Raw genomic sequence first — 18,219 nt, 5'->3', positions numbered from 1 at the left:
CATTTTTTTCGCTTGGTCAATCTATTGTTTCAGCATTCTAGGCTTGTTTATATAGAGAAGCCACATGCTTTTTTCATTGACATCACTGTATGTACTAATCATGTAAATGTGCAGAACTCAAGCTAAATCTTCCTCTGGACGATCTCCATCATTGCCGATATTGTCTTCTGTTTGCAAAAAAGTCACCTTTGGTTTTGATGTCTGGTGACTTTTTCCTGCTCTGAGTGATTTACCTGTGATAAAGAGATTATTGGACAGTGTTGCTGGCTTTTGGAATTTTCTGGAAGGATGAATCAGGGGAAACCGTTCTGCCAGATGGCTGTCTTTCTTCTTGGGTTTGTCTCTTGCCACTTGTTTTTGCATATGCAATTCAGCACTGGCGGATGGCTCATTACTGACGCAGCCATGGATACCACCTGTTTGTCAGATGCTGGCGGTGCTTCTTGATAGCCCTTGTATTGTGTGAGAAAAAATCATAAGCAGGGAGCGACAGAGTTTATATTTCGCCTTTGCAGCACGCAACAGCGTCCGGTTTACGAAGATTACATTACATTACATTACAGGCATTTGGCAGACGCTCTTATCCAGAGCGACGTACAACAAAGTGTATAACCATAACCAGGAACACGTATGACGAAACCCCTAGAGAGAGGTACCGGTCCAAGTGCAGGGAACAACCGCATAGTTCAAATTGGACCCGAAGACTCTGCTGTTTCCTGCTGCGATGGAATACCTCAGCGGTGTCCAAGACAGGCTCAACTATCAAGCAGTAGAACTTTGCACACCATTCTTTCATAAGATTTTACCTGACATGCTTGATACCTCAACACGATGAAAAAAAAAATCTAGGAGATGAGGTTCCGGGGGGTTTGTGCCGATTTACTTTGTCAGAAGAGTAAGTGACCGGATGTGGGAAAACATATTAGGTCTTACGTACCGCCCCATCGTTTGACAGAAAGTAGAGCGGGCAGTGGGTTGAAGCTCTGATTAAAATGGACTCATGTGTTTCCAGTTGGAAATTGGATTGCTGTTGTCATGGCACAACATGGTGTCTGATAGCTCTGTGTAGGAATAAGACTGGACTTGTCATCAAACCGCAAGCTAATTTTGTGTTAAATTCGGGGTAGTGGTGAGCTGTCAATTGCAATATCTCTAAATGTCAGGTAATTCAAAATGTGGCAGTGTCATAAGGATATTTTCTGTTTGTTTGTTGACTTATATTCAATCTGGCTGAAATGCACCTTTGCACCAATGATATACAGCGGCCACATGAGATTTTCAGTTTCACATTTTATGAGAATGTGTCTGGGTAAAATCTAATTTTTGATATTCTTCCAAAAAAACTATTGACCACATTTAATTTTAATTCCAAACAAAAAGATTGTCATTCAGAACATTTATTTGCAGAAAAAGGCAACTGGCCAATAAAGGCTACTAAAAATGCACAGTACGGTTACACATTGAATAAGGCAAACTAAACAAGTTTATGGTCATAAATAAATGATACAATAACAATGTATTCACTTAGGAAGGGTTCAACAATCAATATTTGGTAGAGTAAACCTAATTCTTCTTCAGAAAAATATGAAGTGGTGTCTAATTTTTATTCCAGACCTGTACCTTAACTTAAGGGTACTCCAGTTTCCTCCCTCAGTCCAAAAGCATGCCGTCTAAATTTCCCATAGGTACGAGTGTGTGAGTGAATGGTGCGTGTGCCCTGCGATGGATTGGCAATCTTGTCCAGGGTGTATTCCTGCCTCTTACCCAATGCTTGCTGGGATAGCCCCCCAGGAGTAAGTGGGTTAGAAAATGGATGGATGGATGGATGGATGGTATATACTCCTATAGCAGCTATGGTTTTGAAAATTTCGGACCCCTTCCATGTCACCACGGATGATGGCGTAGAACTCACAGTTCATGAACTCTGTCTTCTTGCCCCACACTCTCAGCTACAGCAGCGGCAACACAAAAAAAACAAAGTTGCCTCCCTAATGGTTTGCAAATTTTCAAGGATTTCTTGTTTTCATCCCGCTCCTCTTCGGAAATCAGCTCGCTCTTGAACGTCTGCTGACCTCAGCTACGCAACGAAGAACGCTCTGCGCGAGATAAGCACCTGCAGTAAACAGTCCCTCGCTTAAAATATTAATCTTTTTTTAAAAATTTTATTTGTACTATGATCTCACATCTTTATTATGCCAATCACGCTGAAGCGGGGAACCTACCACGCGGGCACCCGCCCTCCCCAGACATTTGCCCATAAAGCAGGGGCTATTTTTGGCGCCGTGCGCCAGGCGTAATAGCGTTCATTAGCGAAGAGGCACATCGTCCGACTTACGGCCCGCACGCACCCGTGGGGTAGCCAGAGGGCCCTTGAAGAATCTGGGCTGAATCACGCCCACTACAAACCCGCCACTGCGCGGTCTGCGTTCGTAGTCGATGATTGGCTGAGCCTGGACTGAAACTTAACGATAAACGTCCTGTAAGGCTTGGCCTGAACTCTGAGGGAGAGCCCAGAGGTGTCACGCGGGGGGTGGGGACCGCTCCGGGTGACACCATCGAGGGGGGGTGTCACCGAAATGACTGCCAGTAATTTTTTGTTGTGCAGTGTTTTGCGTAGCGACGAGTTGAATTTTTCCGAAGCAGTTGACTGGCCGGTTGATTTAATTGGCGGTATCAATGTGACGAGAAGCGCTTTGAATGCATAACACGCAATTCCTTGAGCCCACACCCGCCAGCCACCCCTCCCATCAACAAACTTCCAACAGCATCCCCCCTCCCTCCCTCCCCCCGGTTGCCAACATCGGGTGACACCAACGGTCGACCGCACCGGGTGTCACCAACCCTAGTGTCGCCACTGGAAGAACCTGGACTGAAACTGTGGCGATAAATGTCCTGTAAGGCTTGGCCTGAACTCGGAGAAAGAGTCCTGGGATTATTCCCTCATCTCAGCAGAACCTGTAGGTTGAGTTCCGGTATAGACTTGCCAAGCGGATTTGAACCCGGGTCTTAAACATGGCAAGAAGCCAAAGGTATCCTCTATACATTTTCTGTACATTTATATGCAATGTAATTTATGAAAGCACGGGGCTATGATTAATAATCATGTTGGATTACTGTGGGGTATGACTGTCTGGCTTGTTTTTCTTGGTAATTAATACTTTGGGGCATGTGTGTTGAACACTGCTGTGGAGAACGTAGATGAAAGTTTTGAGAAAAGGCTGTTATCTCTTTTTAAAGCCAGTTTTATCCACGTTTTTCTTTTTTTTTGTTGTTGTATTTTCTCATATTTCTCTTCTCTTTTGATGTACTTTTGTGCAGTTAACTGATAAGCCCATTATTTTCACTAGCAGGAATCAATGTGTTTGTTCTGACCTAATGATCCGACATGACATCGCTCAACATTTATCCAGTACATCTTTTAACTAACTATCTTGGTCTGCTCTGAAAATATGATCTTTATTTCAAATGGAGAGGTGCATCAGAGAACATAACCACATAACTCTGACAATTCTGTCTTTGATCTGTGTCTCTTTTATTTTGACAGCACGTGTGATGTATAGCTTGAACCTTAATAGATCATGTCATATCATATAATAATATGTCATTAATATTAAATAATATCATTGTGTTATTTTGAGAACAGCTGTCATCCATTTTATAACGCAGCATGTGCCAGTTGTTAGATGTGAGCTCACCGGGAAGTGAATAGTAATGTTGTCAGCCAGACATCTATATTTCAGTTATTAATGAATGCTAATTGAATAATGGGTGCATGGGTGTCTAATTTAGAGGATCCTTAATTTACATTTACAAGCTTATCAACAGCAGATCTTCGCCACCAGCTTCATTTCAGGGTTATGATAATTGAACTTGCGAACGGAAAATGAGGTCAATCCATTGGACAATTAAGGATACTTAAGTGCACATGTGCAATTGGTTGAGGGAGGCTATTTAAGGTGGGAGTTTTCACAATACCATGGTCGTGCGCTGACTTGTGCGTAGTACATGTTTCCGTGGAAACATTATGAATTAACAGAAAAATGTTCTGCATTTGGCTAAGTAAGTCCCAGGCTACATGATTCAAACTTCATGAAAACATATGCAGTAGAATAAGCCTTATTAAATGGAGAAGGGGCAAAAACATTCCAGTGACTCTGGGCAAGGCTCTCTGCTAAGGAGATCATAGAGAAAATGCATATTAAATGCACAATACTTTTAATTTGTTGGGGTTAGTGAAAAATCTGCAAAGGAAATAAAAAAATGTAAATAATTATTATTCCTACTGTATTTGTACTCATTTCCATCATGACTGAAAATTGATGTATAAATAACCTTAGAAACCTTTATCTCATGGAGAAATTATTTCACATTTGTTAGACAAAATTTTAGAGACCTGACCTTTAATTTTGAATGCAATGGATCATATTGTTCCTTCTAACAATATTGGCTGAGGAGCGTCTGAAAGAAAAATTTTTTTTTGCTATATTTAAAAAAAAATTTTTTTTTACTGTGCAGTCAACCTCAATGTTTTCAGGCTACTAAGAGATTTGGCTGGGGAATTTATCTGAGTAAACTTATCTTATGCACCAAACACCAGATATTGCAACACCAGTCCTTCAACCTCGGTAGCCTAGTCTGTCTTTCTCTCGCAGCTTGAATCAAAGCGTCAGACTCTGACATGATGCACTGGAAGATGTTGCCTTTTTCTGTATTCCTGCACAGTACATCTCCTGCATTTGCAGAACTGCCAAGTCATCTTAGGGGGGGAAGTACTACTCAATCAGAAAATGTCAGTTAATCCAGTTATCTTTTATAACAATGTTATTTTCTTTTCCCTCAAGCTAAATTGACAGATTTGCCTAAATCCAGGGGGTCAATTTGTTGAAACACGACGCCATATTAATTGAGCTGTTTTTCTTGGAACTGGATAGTGCATTCCCTTAAGATGATTTAGCAACTTTAGAAACAAATCCTTTTCTGCATTAGTCTTGGCTCCAACAACACTGAGTAGTTGAATAATACATTCAGTATGTCTGCAGATACAGTTTGCATTTTAAAGCTAGTTGCTTTAATCTTATGTGGAGGTTAACCCCCCAGTTGTCCTCAGGGTCATTAATGACCCTATCCTCAGTCAGAATTGAATTATTTCTGGATGCAATTTGATGATTTCCTTGAGTGACTCAACCATTAGAAAAAGTTAAACATCGCTCTTTTTTAAAATATTTTTATGAATGTGTTACACCAGGGTACAAAGATTTTCTTATGAGTCTTTTTCAACCCTGCAGTTATGAAATCAGAAGTCAAAATCAAGTCAAGTGTCACACATCTATTACAGCAAATGAATTATAAATGTGTGTTCTGTAGTAAAAATGAGTGCTGTTGACTGAAGAAATAGAGTGTGTCTGGACCGTGAAGTAGAAAATCAGTATTCACCAATTTATTTATGAGTGACAGATTGTTTCTGCTGTACATGAAAAATATTTAGGGATTTAGCATTTAAAATTCAAGGCTTGGTCACAGGGGGTCCTGCAAAGGGGGGTGATTTTTGACCCTGTTGGCATGGGCTACATACAAAATATAAAAATAACACCAGAGTTTAAGATTTTGATTATGTTCCCTATTGTCATAACTGTATGTTCTGTCATGTAAAAAAAAGACGTCTCTGGCGTGTACGGTGTTGTAGTCACGGTAATTGCTCTCGACACATGGCGTGTGGACCAGGGGCTCCCAAACTGGATATAATTTCATATGTGACATTCAGCCTTTAGTCAAGCCTCCACGCACCAGTGCCGGCTTTTAAAAATTTGGTCTGGGGCCCCCCCTGCGTGCGCGTGCTGGGTTTCTCAATTTATAACAGCAATTCAGCCCCTGAATCATAACGAGCCGCTAATTTTTCATAATTAGACGCTTCTAATGTTCGTTGAGGGATGCCTCACCTCTTAAGGCCCAATTATGTCAGATACGTATGCGAATACAAAGAAGAAGAGGTGTCACATATTCACATCCCAAGGCCTCTAATCAGTCAGATTAATTAACGCTTTTCCTTTTCATCTAGACTAGACACCGCGGTATATTTATGGTAATGCGCAACATGTTTTCTGGGTCATACCTTTGCTGGGGTTTTTTTTTTTTTTTTTTGATAAGTGACGGTCAGAAAATATTGCTTTTCAAAGTGCTTTTGAGTTTGTTCTCCCACCCCCCCAGTACCAGAGAAGCCTGCTGTGCAGAAGTTATGACCGCGAGGACAATCCAATCTGAAAATCGCCGCCTTTGAAATGCGGCTCCAGTTAATTTTCTGTTGTGATAATTTAGCTCCAGACCTCAGTCGCCTGCCATAAAATATTGTGTGTCTCCGTCCCTCGGGAGCCAAGTGCTTTCAGTTTTAGAGAGTGGAAAAGCATTGGATTCTCAGGTCCTCACAAAGCAGTTATCTTTCTAAACACACACACACACACACGCATACACACTGACACACACACCCATACACACAGACACACACACACATACACACTGACACACACACGCACACACGCATACACGCATACACACTGACACACACACACACACGTATACACACAGACACACTGACACACACACACACACACACACCCATACACACACACACACACAGCATACACACAGACACACTGACACACACACACACACACCAGACCATACACACACACACACGCAACACACGACACACACAACCCATACACAACACACACACACCATACACACTGACACACACACACACACGTCACACACGACATACTACAGCATACAACACTGACACACACACACACACTTATGACCATACAGAATCAACTGAAGCACCACACAACCCACAGACACACTGACAACACCACACAACACACACCACACTACACACTGACACACACACGCACACACGCATACACGCATACACACTGACACACACACACACACAGTAACACACAGACACACAGACACACACACACACACACACACATACACACTGACACACACACACACACACACACGCATACACACACACAGACACAGACACACAGACACACACGCACACACATTTTGTAACTTATAGCAATGGGACTCCACAGAAACCTTTTCAGTGTGTAATGGAAAATGTTACACTCTTCAGTGTCACAGAGGCTCCTCGCAAATTTAATTAAAATTATGGGCTGCTCTGCACAATGCTTCAGCGTAAGTCAGCTCTCCGAGGGAAACGTTCTCAAAAACATATCTCACTTACAGCCTGTACCTCATTCCCTACGCCGTCAGAAAAAAACAGGTACAAAAAGGGGCTTAAACATGTACAAATGCTAGTCACTGGGGAGGCACCCTAAGGGTACATAAAATTGCACCCCTAGCCAGCAACTTGGATGCAAATGTGAGCCTTTACGGAACAATAAAAAAAGTACCTCCACTCGCCCTTCTTAATTTTTTTTTTATTGTTCTTAATCCTCACGGCTGTTTTTCGCTCCTTTTCTCTCTTTCAGAAAAATGCGACGAGGCGCTGGCGGCGCCCCTCCCCCACAGCGCCTTCGCCGGCTCCTCCACGTTCTCCAGCGGCTACGCGCCGGGCTACGCCAAGCTGAACAGGAGAGGGGGTAAGAGCCGGAAAACCCGAAAAAAAAATCTGAGAGCACGCGCCCGTCTTAGGGCCCTGGTCGCTCTGGGAGCGATGCCCAGAGGAAAAAATATTTCGCTCAGGATAGTCTTTTCTGTAACTCTTGAGATAGTAGTAAGATCTCAATTGTGTATCTTTCTGAGATCACACTTCAATCTGAGCTGTTGCTCCTAAAACCCCCTTAGGAGAAAAGATGAGATAATGAGAGGATGAATTTGAGACTTCAGTAAGATGAATGGATATTGAATTGAGATGCGGTTGTTTCTCTTGAGGTCACTATGAGAAAACTGAGACATATTTGAGAAGAATCACGAGATCCTGGGAGTCATAGCTGAGTTTTCTTTGAGTTCTTTCTCTGATCTCATGGTCCCATGTTCAGGAGACCTAAATTATTTAAACTAAACTTATTTAAGATCATTTAGAGATCCCTTGTTTTGATCAGAGTAAGACATAAATGAGATTATACGTGGTTGTTTCTCCTGAGTTGAATTTGAGAAGTAGGAGAAAAAGCCTTTGGTCTCACCTTAGTATTAAAAATAGCTCATTTGTGTCTAGGAGAAATGAAAGAAACAACTATGAGATCTCTTCTTGGATTTCGCTTTCCTATGGGTGACGGTGATCCTAACTGTAACAGTGAACACACGTAACGTTCTCATTGGTCAATAGCTAATAAGTGTCGGAGCATTTTTTTTTTTTTTCCACACGGTGTTCCGGATATGGAATGCCGTCCGACCCAAAGCGGTGCCGTTTTAATAAAGAGGCAAGTGGCAGAAGAGGTGAGGGATGCTCGAATGGAATTGATTGATGGGTGTTTTGAACAAAAGCAAATAGTCCTCTGGCTCGACTGCTGTTGGTCCTTATGAAGCCTTGTTGAGATTATCCAAGGAAACCTTACAGCACAACACCATACAGCGCAAACAAGCGAACAACACCATACAGCACAAACAAGGCAACGACACCATAAAGCACAAACAATCCAGCAACACCATACATACCTTATGAAGACTTTATTGATATTACCAAGGAAAGATTTGCCAGAAATTGAGAAGCATCTTTTTACCTGAAGACGCTTCTCAATCAACCAGTCAATCAAATTTCATTCAATAACACTTTGGGGAGTTTTTTTCTCGCCGCCATTTGAGGGTTTTTATCGTATGTCCTTCTTATTTGGGGTTTCAGGCCTGGTGTTTGCTCTGTTTGCCCTGTAAAAAGCACAATACAAATGAAATTAAATTGAATGTATGTCGGTCAAAATCATGGACAAATGTTGATTAAATACAGGCCTTTACGTCTTTTAAAACCACTCTTGAACCGAGAACTCATACACATACACATCCAGGGTAACGCCCGACGCACAATGTGTCCCACGCTGTAATGCGAGTGACACTGTAGGTGGTATGAGCCAGGGTCTCCCATTCGAATACGTTCATTCTAATTACACACTCCGATAAACACTGCCGGGCTCGAAAAGTTTTTGATTTGATGGGCTTCAGTTTCACAGGCGCCCGTCCGTCCGTGGCGCCTTCGCACACGGGTGGGCCCATAACCGCTTCGTATGTTTTACGGCGCTGTGCTATGAGGTCGCACTTTTAACGGCTCGGGGTGAAATTAATTACGGAAAAAATTGCGCGCGTCGAGATAAGAATTTTTAAAAATCCAATCTTACTTTTTTTTGGACCAAAAAGTAGGAAAGGCCCTTAATGGCATAACGTAATGAAACTTCTTAGTACAATAGTTTTGTCTGTGTTTTATGTGTTTTTTTAAAATGGAGGATGAGTTCTCACTGTGGTTCTCATTAGGGATCACAATTTACACCCGATGCCACTTTCAGGATCCAATTTCACATTTTAACATTGTCTGCGTTCAAACTGTGATGTCATGTGCATTAATAAGTTAATATGTTAGTCGGTGTGAAATTCATTGAGGTTAGTATTTGTGGGTTTTACGGTATAAGAATAGTCAATCCAATTAACTTTGAATGTCATTCATGACCAGACCAGACATTTGGCTTAATGCACCTTTGCATGTTGTCATACCTTGAATTGAATTCTAATAATAAAGGTGCACAGTATATGTCAGTGTTAGATTCAGTTGTGTTTCCTCTTTGTACGTGATCGCAGTGTTGCAAATTATGAGTGGAGACCATTGCATTGCTACATTAAAAGGCAACTAGGGTAGTTAAAAGAGAAAATAATATTACAGTCTAATTATGATAGATCGGGAGGCTAATTGCAATATGTGTGTTTAGAGGCCAGCCACGGGTGCTTTAAATTTTAGCAAAGTAAAGTTTATGTGAGGTTTTGCTTTGTAACACCTACCTACCACTGTTCTGATGTTCTCATGTTGTGAGCTACAGACGCTTCATTGAAAATCAGATCTCATGAGAGAATTCATCCTTTCTGATGGAAATCCCTGTTCGTTTTCCCAATAACGGCACAGTGACAGATTCTGATAGCATGCCCAGGTGGGATGGGGACGTGGGGAAAGTCATCTGGTTTCAGGAAATACCTCAAATCCTCAATGACTTTAAAAAAAAAAATAGAAAACAGCAGATATAAAACTGAATGAATAGCATGCCTTTTGTTTTGGTTTCATTTTCCCTTTTCTGCAGAGAATATGTGTGACAGTGTCTCTGTAAAAAATAAAAATAAAAAATAAAAAAAGGAGCACAATACAAATAAAATAGAATTGAATTTTACTCCATGCCCTCTTGGTCTGTACTGAGTACATTACGTTTGCTGTCGACATCCATCGGGAGTAGTCTGAGTTATCCTGTACCGGCACCCCCAAAAACCAGACCCTGTACTCCCAAAAAACCAGACCCTGTACTCCCAAAAAACCAGACCCTGTACTCCCAAAAAACCAGACCCTGTACTCCCAAAAACCAGACCCTGTACCCCAACCAACCAAAAACCAGACCTCTAAAAAACTGTACACCTTCCCAAAAAACGTACCCAAACCCCTGTACTCCCAAAAACCAGACCCTGTCACGCCCACCCCAAAACCCAAACCCTGTACTCCAAATAGACCCTACCCCAAAAACACCGTACCATAGCCCTGTCTCCAACCAACCGCCACACTAATACTCTAGTACTTCTTATCTCACAAGCCAAGAAGAACAGTCATGCAGTGTTTCGCCACCCGAATTCATTATCAGCGAGTTTCATCTCACCACGCAATTCTTTGCCGTCCTCAAGTTCCAGCCACATAATTTCAATCCCATTAGGATCCTTAATGCAAGCTAGGGCCTTATTATCTGGAAACATAATAATACTGGTTGCACTTGTCAGTTGACAACTAGAAGCTGTGAAGTGCATAGTGAGGGCTCTGAGCTGCAGCCATATTCTTGCTGTACGTCACCATTTCTGTGGGCTTGTGATTTGTACCTGTCCTGAATCCAGAAGGCTTCAGGGAGTAACTTTAGTTTGAATATTGAGGGGGATTGAAATGCATACAGTAGACCCCAAAAACTGTAACCCTGTTAGGGGGGGGGGGGTGTCTGAATTTATCCCCCACGCTCTGGAATAAATCTTTTTTACAAGAACGTCTGTGAAATGATCATTTCTTGTGCATTTTAAGTGGAAAACTCTTCAGACTACTGATCAGTATCCTATTTCCCAAGCACAGCTTGAAACCCCCATCTTTATTAGCCTTTGTGAGAAGGGGTTAACGTACGCTCTTGCTTCAGTATTTCCAGACCTCGGCTTCCAGAGTCAGTTATAAAATAAATAAACAAAAAAAAAAAACGCTCCTTAGTGTTGGCCAAATGTACACTAGCTGCTCTGACTATCATATAAAATATTAGAGAATTACATGGTCCTCTTGACATAGTAACCTCTTATGTGTTTGCCGCTGCCAATTTATGAATTGATTAATACGTCATACCTTTACATGCACCTTTCAGGCTTTGGCAATCGAATAGTTCCACCCGTTTCTTTTTGGCAATAAGCTGTCGCTAGATCGGGGAAGTCCCTGCTTGGCTGCCTGCTTGTTGTTTTCATATCGCCTCTTACCCCTTACCGGCTTTTCAGCATATGAATTTTAGCAATATCAATAACTTAGTATGTCTGCTATAAATATTTGTATAGCTGTTTTCTTGACGCTCGCTGTGGGTTTTTATTCCCGTCTTGTCTCAGTTACTTACAATTTAGCTGCATTTTCCCCTCATAAACATGTAGGCATGTGTCTCTAGCTCTCTCTGATTGGTGAGTGTATTAAAGGGATGCATTGTGGGTAATGGTCATGCATCATCCTTGTGGTAGCTTCTAACTCCACCCACATTTGGTCACGGTTCCTAAGCAACCCTCACTGTACATCTATTTTATTTATTTTCGTAGTGTACAGTGTAAATTGATCGTCACAGAGATTTTTATTTTCCGATGCCACGCAGGGAATGGCATCAGTATTACCCAGCTCCAAATACGTAACTTTCGAATGTCTGTCTCTGTTGAACAAAAGGCGAAACTTCCAAGTTTGTTTTGGAGCAAAAGTACGGTTTATCTGTGTTCCGAACTGGATAAACATGGGTTTTATTGGATTGAACCCCACGGTGTGCTCCGAGAGAATTTTATTGGATATTAGGCGGCTCTGTCCAACTGCGAGGTTTCGGTTGAGAAGCCTCCACCTGCCCATTCTGAAGACGAGCCTCGCTTTTTTCAGGGGTGGGCAGTCTCCATGGCAACCTGGCGATGATGTCATCCGGAGGAGCGTATTTTCTGCACCTGGGTGAATATTACCCCGGGAAGTCACAATAAAAACACGAACATTTCACTTTCATCATCTCTGTTTTTCTTCTGCTTGCTCATTGGTTCGCTTCATGGCCGTCCTCATTGGATGGTGAGAGAAGAAATACAGTATTAGCAGAAATGTTTTTTTGTTTTTTTTTTAAGGTCAGGTCAATTTACTGAAAACAAACAGATAGCAAATAATCATAATGTATGATTTGTAATTCAGGGTTAACAGGCTTTCATTTTTGAAAATTATAGGAATAATTTTGTCATACCAGAAAATAAAAAAATAAAAATAATATAATAATAATAATAACGTCAATTCAAGTCAAAATGAATGAAAATTATATATTTACAAAACTATACTTACAACAACATGCATATCTATGTGTAATTAATGGCAATTAAATTACATAGGCCTCAGTTCTCATAGAGAAAATATGTAAGCCAATTTTATCCAATCCTACCTTCACTTGTAATGAGGAGGTTGCAAGTTTGAATCCCTGGGGTCATGCTAGTACCCTTGACCGTGGCTTTCCAACTGCGCAAATTCATCATGTTTAAAATGCAAGGGATGCATGTTGCCATAGATGCAGGTGCTAGATACAGACAGGTAAGCAGTTCTCAACTTAAAATACAGAATAAAGAACAACTGTATCAGTGTACTCATGATACATATGCAGTCAGTCGTTATAATGGATTGGGACCATCACCATAATATAATATTGCCTAAGCCAGCATACACACATACACACCCACACCCTCACACATATACATTCTTACAAAACAAAACAAAACAAAACAAAACAAAACAAAAAACAATCCCAAATCATTTGAAAAATAGTGTATAACTTCCAGCAAGGGACTCCCTTGGGTTTCAACAGACTTGTTACCTGTATCCTTAGCGTACTGTTTGTTCCAAATACCACAGCTTTTACATTTGTTCCTTTTCGTCAATTTGTGTAATTTTTTTTTCTCCCAATATTGTCATCATGGACGGACTCTTGCAGAGCCTGGCTTGTAACCAGACGAGTGTTGTTTCAAATGCTGAGTGCTGTTGAGTCCCTGAGCAAGGCGCTTAGCTTGAACTGCTTGAGTAGAAAAAAAAAATAAAAATTCAGCTGCATAAATGGATAAATGTGTAGGTGATGTATCTTGTTGTTTGCCTTTTCAGATAAATATTTCTGCTAAGCAACAGCATAATAAAAGCGAGCCGTGAACTGAAGCTTGACATTCTGCAGCCCCAGAGTCTAACAGGCGTGATACTTTTAAAGCTATTTCCCCCATTATTTAACCTGTGACAGGAGCATTCTGAGCCAAACTCGGGTTGGTTTCCATGGTGCATTTTTATTTCTTTTCTTGAAAGAGAAACCCCTTTTGATCCTTTCAATGAAGAGCAGAATATGACTGCTGTGTTGTTGTTGTCGGGGAAATGGTTGCTGGCCGTGTGTGTGTGTGCACGAGAACGTGTCAGAAAGGCAGTGAAATAAACGGACTGACAGACTTCAGCCACTGGGGTGATGTTCCTGCTGTCTGGCTTCCATCGAGCGCCAGAACAATATGGGAGAGGTTATGCTGATGGGTTTTTATAGAGGCATATACATCCTGAGGCTGAGCTTACGTTGGGCTTTCCCTTGGGGGTTCATATTGCAATAGGATTTATTAGCCATGTCAATGCTAAATCTATCGCTATGTTCTCAAACCCCTCTGCTACTTGGAGCGCTAGATGCTCAATCTCCCCCTTGTACCTACTTTGGCATTGATGTTGTGTTGTGGGTTTATGGAGTGAGTGTCACCATCCATTGCGACTCTGCTGACTTGTCATCGGCTCAGTCGCTATGTGCTCTGAGTCGCTCAGAACATGAGTGTGTGTACAATGTACACACATTGTGCATTCCTTCCCATTCCCTACCGCCTGCTTCCTATTCCTGTGAATCCCAACCCTGTTCCTGGAGATCTGCCATCCTGTCTGTTTTCACTCCAACCCTAACAAAGCACACCTCATTCAACAGCTAGAGCAGGGCTGCCCAACCCTGTTCCTGGAGATCTGCCATCCTGTAGGTTTTCGCTCCAACATTTACAAAGCGCAGCTCACTCAACATCTCTTTGCTAATTAGTAGAATCAGGCGTGCCAAATTAGGGTTGTTGCGAAAACCTACAGGATGATAGATCGACAGGAACAGGGTTGGGAGCCGTTGTCCTATACCCTTACTGTCTTCCTCATGGACTGCACTTTGTTCAGTAACTGTGGCTACGGTAAGTGCTTTACAATCATTCATCCATTCACACACACACACACACATACACTCACACACAAACAGCTAATGGCAGCCATGCAAGGATGCCAACCAAGCTCCTGATGAGCCAGTCAGGTCTCTTGCTCAAGGACACTTTGACATTTTTTGTTGAAGAGGGGGCCAGGGATCGAACCCGGCAACTCTCAGGTTGCCAGAGCGACCGACCGCTCTACCCCTCCTGAGCTCTACCGTTCCCTCTCTCCCTCCCCCCCCTCCGGCCTTATTCCACTTGACTCCTCCTTATTTTCGTGGGCCCCTTCCCTGTCCTTAGCGGCGGTTGATCTGTCAGACCGGGCGGGCGGAGCGGGGTGGGGCGACCTGGTGGGCGGGGCGAGCGGACGGGTGGGCGGGGCGAGCGGGTGGGTGGGCGGGGTGAGCGGGTGGGCGGGGCGGGGCGGTCTGTGATCTGGGCCCTGGGAAAGAAAGGTCAGATCCCGCTTGTGTGCGGTGGAGCTGTGTGTCCACGGCTGTGGGAGAGTCAAGGGGTGGGGGAGGGGGGGTGAATGGGACGGCGGCGGGAAGCTAATGAGAGCCAGGGGTGGAACGGGGAAAGGTCCGCGGGAGGAAATTTTGGCGGGAGGCAGAGAGGACCCCGCCGGGGTTCCGATGAGCTCCGAAAGCTTCTTCTTCCTGGCCTGTCGGGGAGCCCCGCGGAATACCAACGCGCCGAAAACAAAAAAAGGGCCCGGCCGCTAATAAGCCGCGTACCTGCGCCGCGGTTACCTGGCGCTTGTTTACCGTTTCATTCCGTTCCTCCTCCCCTGGCGATCTCCTGAACTCGCGTTAATTACTCTGCGGGAATAAAATCCCTTGTTCCGCCCCTTCATTAAAGCCAGTGCAAAAAATGCAAAATCTCTGTATAATCACAGCCCCTTTTAATGAAGAACCGTAAGAATCTAAATAATAGTATGCAAATACATACATTTAGCTTGCCAGTTTGGCTGGCCGGCATTGTCACGTACGGTTCTCTGTCATCGAATAACACTCCTGGGTAAGTGGGGGTGGGGGTGGGGGTGTGGGGGGGGGTTTGTTTGGGATTGCGGCCAAAACACAGAGAGATTCCCGTAAGATGCCACCAAAGAGGCGCGTAAGTCATATTACATCATCATTCTCCCAGGGTACCTTGCGGCCAGTGACCGAACGCATTTGCTTCCTGAACGCTTGACACAAACGCGTTTTTTTTGTTCTCGTTTTTTTTCTTCTTTTTAACGACAAGTCGCCCAGTCGCTGTCCTTCATCCGGAGAGCGTCGCTAGCGCGTGTGACCGCGGCGTCTCCTGCGCTGACGCGAACGCCGTTGGGCTAATGATTAACTCTCCCCCTTTGTTCGGTTCCCTCGGCGATCCGTCATTGTCTTGACACGGGGCGGCGGGACCGCAGGGGCGCAGGGGACACCCGCCATTGTCAGTCTCGCTACGCCGGAGAAAAGCAAAAAGCTCTTTCGACCGGGCGCTCTGGTGTCGACCCTGCTTTAAGCTTCCTGGGCTCCAGAGTAAGTCATTTGCTCGCTCGGGTATGAACACGGGGTTGTTGTCAAAGAGATCGCGTCTCGACGCGGCCGCAAACTGCCGAATTTTAAATTAAAATAAAAACCGGTAGCTGATGAGGTGCATCGCGCTGAAGCTCAGCGGTCCCGCTGGGTCTCGTGAAGCGGTTTCTGAAAACCGCGGATCGGTCCTGTGGAAAGTGAGTGGCAGTTTAGTGTAATGGGTAAGGGGTCGGTCTTGTAACCGAAAGGTCACAGGTTCGATTCCCGGGAAGGACACTGCCGTTGTACTGTTGATCGTTCATCTGGAAAGTGAGTGGCAGTGTAGTGTAATGGGTAAGGGGTTGGTCTTGTAACCAAAAGGTCACAGGTTCGATTCCCAGGAAGGACACTGCCGTTGTACTGTTGATCGTTCATGTGGAAAGTGAGTGGCAGTGTAGCGTAATGGGTAAGGGGTCGGTCTTATAACCGAAAGGTCACAGGTTCGATTCCCAGGAAGGACACTGCCGTTGTACTGTTGATCGTTCCTGTGGCAAGTGAGTGGCAGTGTAGTGTAATGGGTAAGGGGTTGGTCTTGTAACCGAAAGGTTATAGGTTCGATTCCCAGGAAGGACACTGCCGTTGTACTGTTGATCGTTCATCTGGAAAGCGAGTGGCAGTTTAGTGTAATGGGTAAGGGGTTGGTCTTGTAACCGAAAGGTCACAGGTTCGATTCCCGGGAAGGACACTGCCGTTGTACTGTTGATCGTTCATGTGGCAAGTGAGTGGCAGTGTAGTGTAATGGGTAAGGGGTCGGTCTTGTAACCGAAAGGTCACAGGGTCGATTCCCAGGTAGGACACCTTGATCAGGGTACTTGACCCACATTGCTTCAGTACATATCCAGCTGTATGAATGGATACACTGAAAATGATGTGTAAGTCGCTCTGGATTAGAGTGCCTGTAATGTAATGTATGGAAGGGTGGCACAGAATAGGATGACCTGAGAGGAAGGTACTCATCATTCCTGCTCTTTGCTCCCGTCTGTTCTCTCCTTGGAGTTGTATCGCTGCTGTTGGGAGAGACAGGGATAAAAATAGCAGCTCTCTGGAAAAAAAAAACTCATTAATTTAGCATGTACCCTTTGAGCAGTATTTCTAACTTCAGCTCAAAGTATTTTTTTTTCAGTAACCTGTTTACCTGGACTTACAGCACCCACTTAAAAATTGGTGAAATGTGCAACGAAGCACTTTCCCAGGTTAGAAGTTCCAACCATCCAAGGTGCCCTCTTAAACATCTTTAAGATTGCAGGTTTGCTGCAATTTCTACAAGATGATAGACTGTGTGGGATGTTCTCACATTTTTTAACTGATCTAATCTTAAGTTAAAAAAAGCCTCTTATTTCCTCCTTGAACCGTGCCACATGCCTTTCAATTGGTTTCACGATTTTAACCATTCCAGATTGGAGAGCATTAGAATGCATCTGATATTCTAGCATTTTAATGCATCTGACATTCTAGCATTAGAGTGCATCTGACATTCTAGCATTTTAACGCATCTGACATTCTAGCATTAGAATGCATCTGACATTCTAGTATTAGAATGAATCTGACATTCTAGCATTAGAATGCACTTGGCATTCTAGCCTTAGTATGCATCTGACATTCTAGCATTAGTATGCATCTGACATGCTAGCATTAGATTGCATCAGACCGCTTTGAAGCTGTGGGTAGGAGTCAGAACTCCTAAGAGGGAGCATTATAATTTTTCCCATAGTAAACTGATTCTGGGGGATGACTCCACTGAGGACAGGCCAGGCTTAGCACCTGGAGATGAGTGCCACCAAAGACACATCTTACAACCTCTTCAGGCTTTAATAATGTAATCGCAGATTATGGATCATTGCTACTGTATCTGCTTTCTTTCCTCAATCAATCTGCTTTCACTCCTCAATGTCTTTGCTTGCTCTGAGTGCCCTGCTTAACCTTTTGAAGAGTAGGTACTTTGGAATGTTTTTTTTTCAGTGTTCAAAGTCAGTGTTCTAGAACTCCTTTGCTTTCAATCAACCAGTAGTGATTGTGACATCAGCATTAGAATGTTCAG

At 43.4% G+C, this 18,219-nt stretch overlaps 1 protein-coding gene across 2 annotated transcripts in view; it reads left to right on the top strand.

Moving 5' to 3' along the window:
• Nucleotides 1-18,219, top strand: part of LOC135260654 (contactin-associated protein-like 2) — a 245,155-nt gene that overhangs the window by 83,985 nt on the left and 142,951 nt on the right. For both annotated transcript variants that reach the window (XM_064346074.1, XM_064346073.1), the window contains exon 2: nt 7,500-7,610. In XM_064346074.1, the coding sequence (XP_064202144.1) occupies nt 7,500-7,610 (111 nt within the window). The remainder of the gene's footprint in view (nt 1-7,499; nt 7,611-18,219) is intronic.

The sequence above is a fragment of the Anguilla rostrata genome, chromosome 8, assembly GCF_018555375.3.
Source record: "Anguilla rostrata isolate EN2019 chromosome 8, ASM1855537v3, whole genome shotgun sequence".
Classification (NCBI taxonomy): Eukaryota; Metazoa; Chordata; class Actinopteri; order Anguilliformes; family Anguillidae; genus Anguilla; species Anguilla rostrata.
The sequence above is the reverse complement of the archived record's forward strand: the minus strand, read 5'-3'. Positions and strand labels throughout refer to the sequence as shown.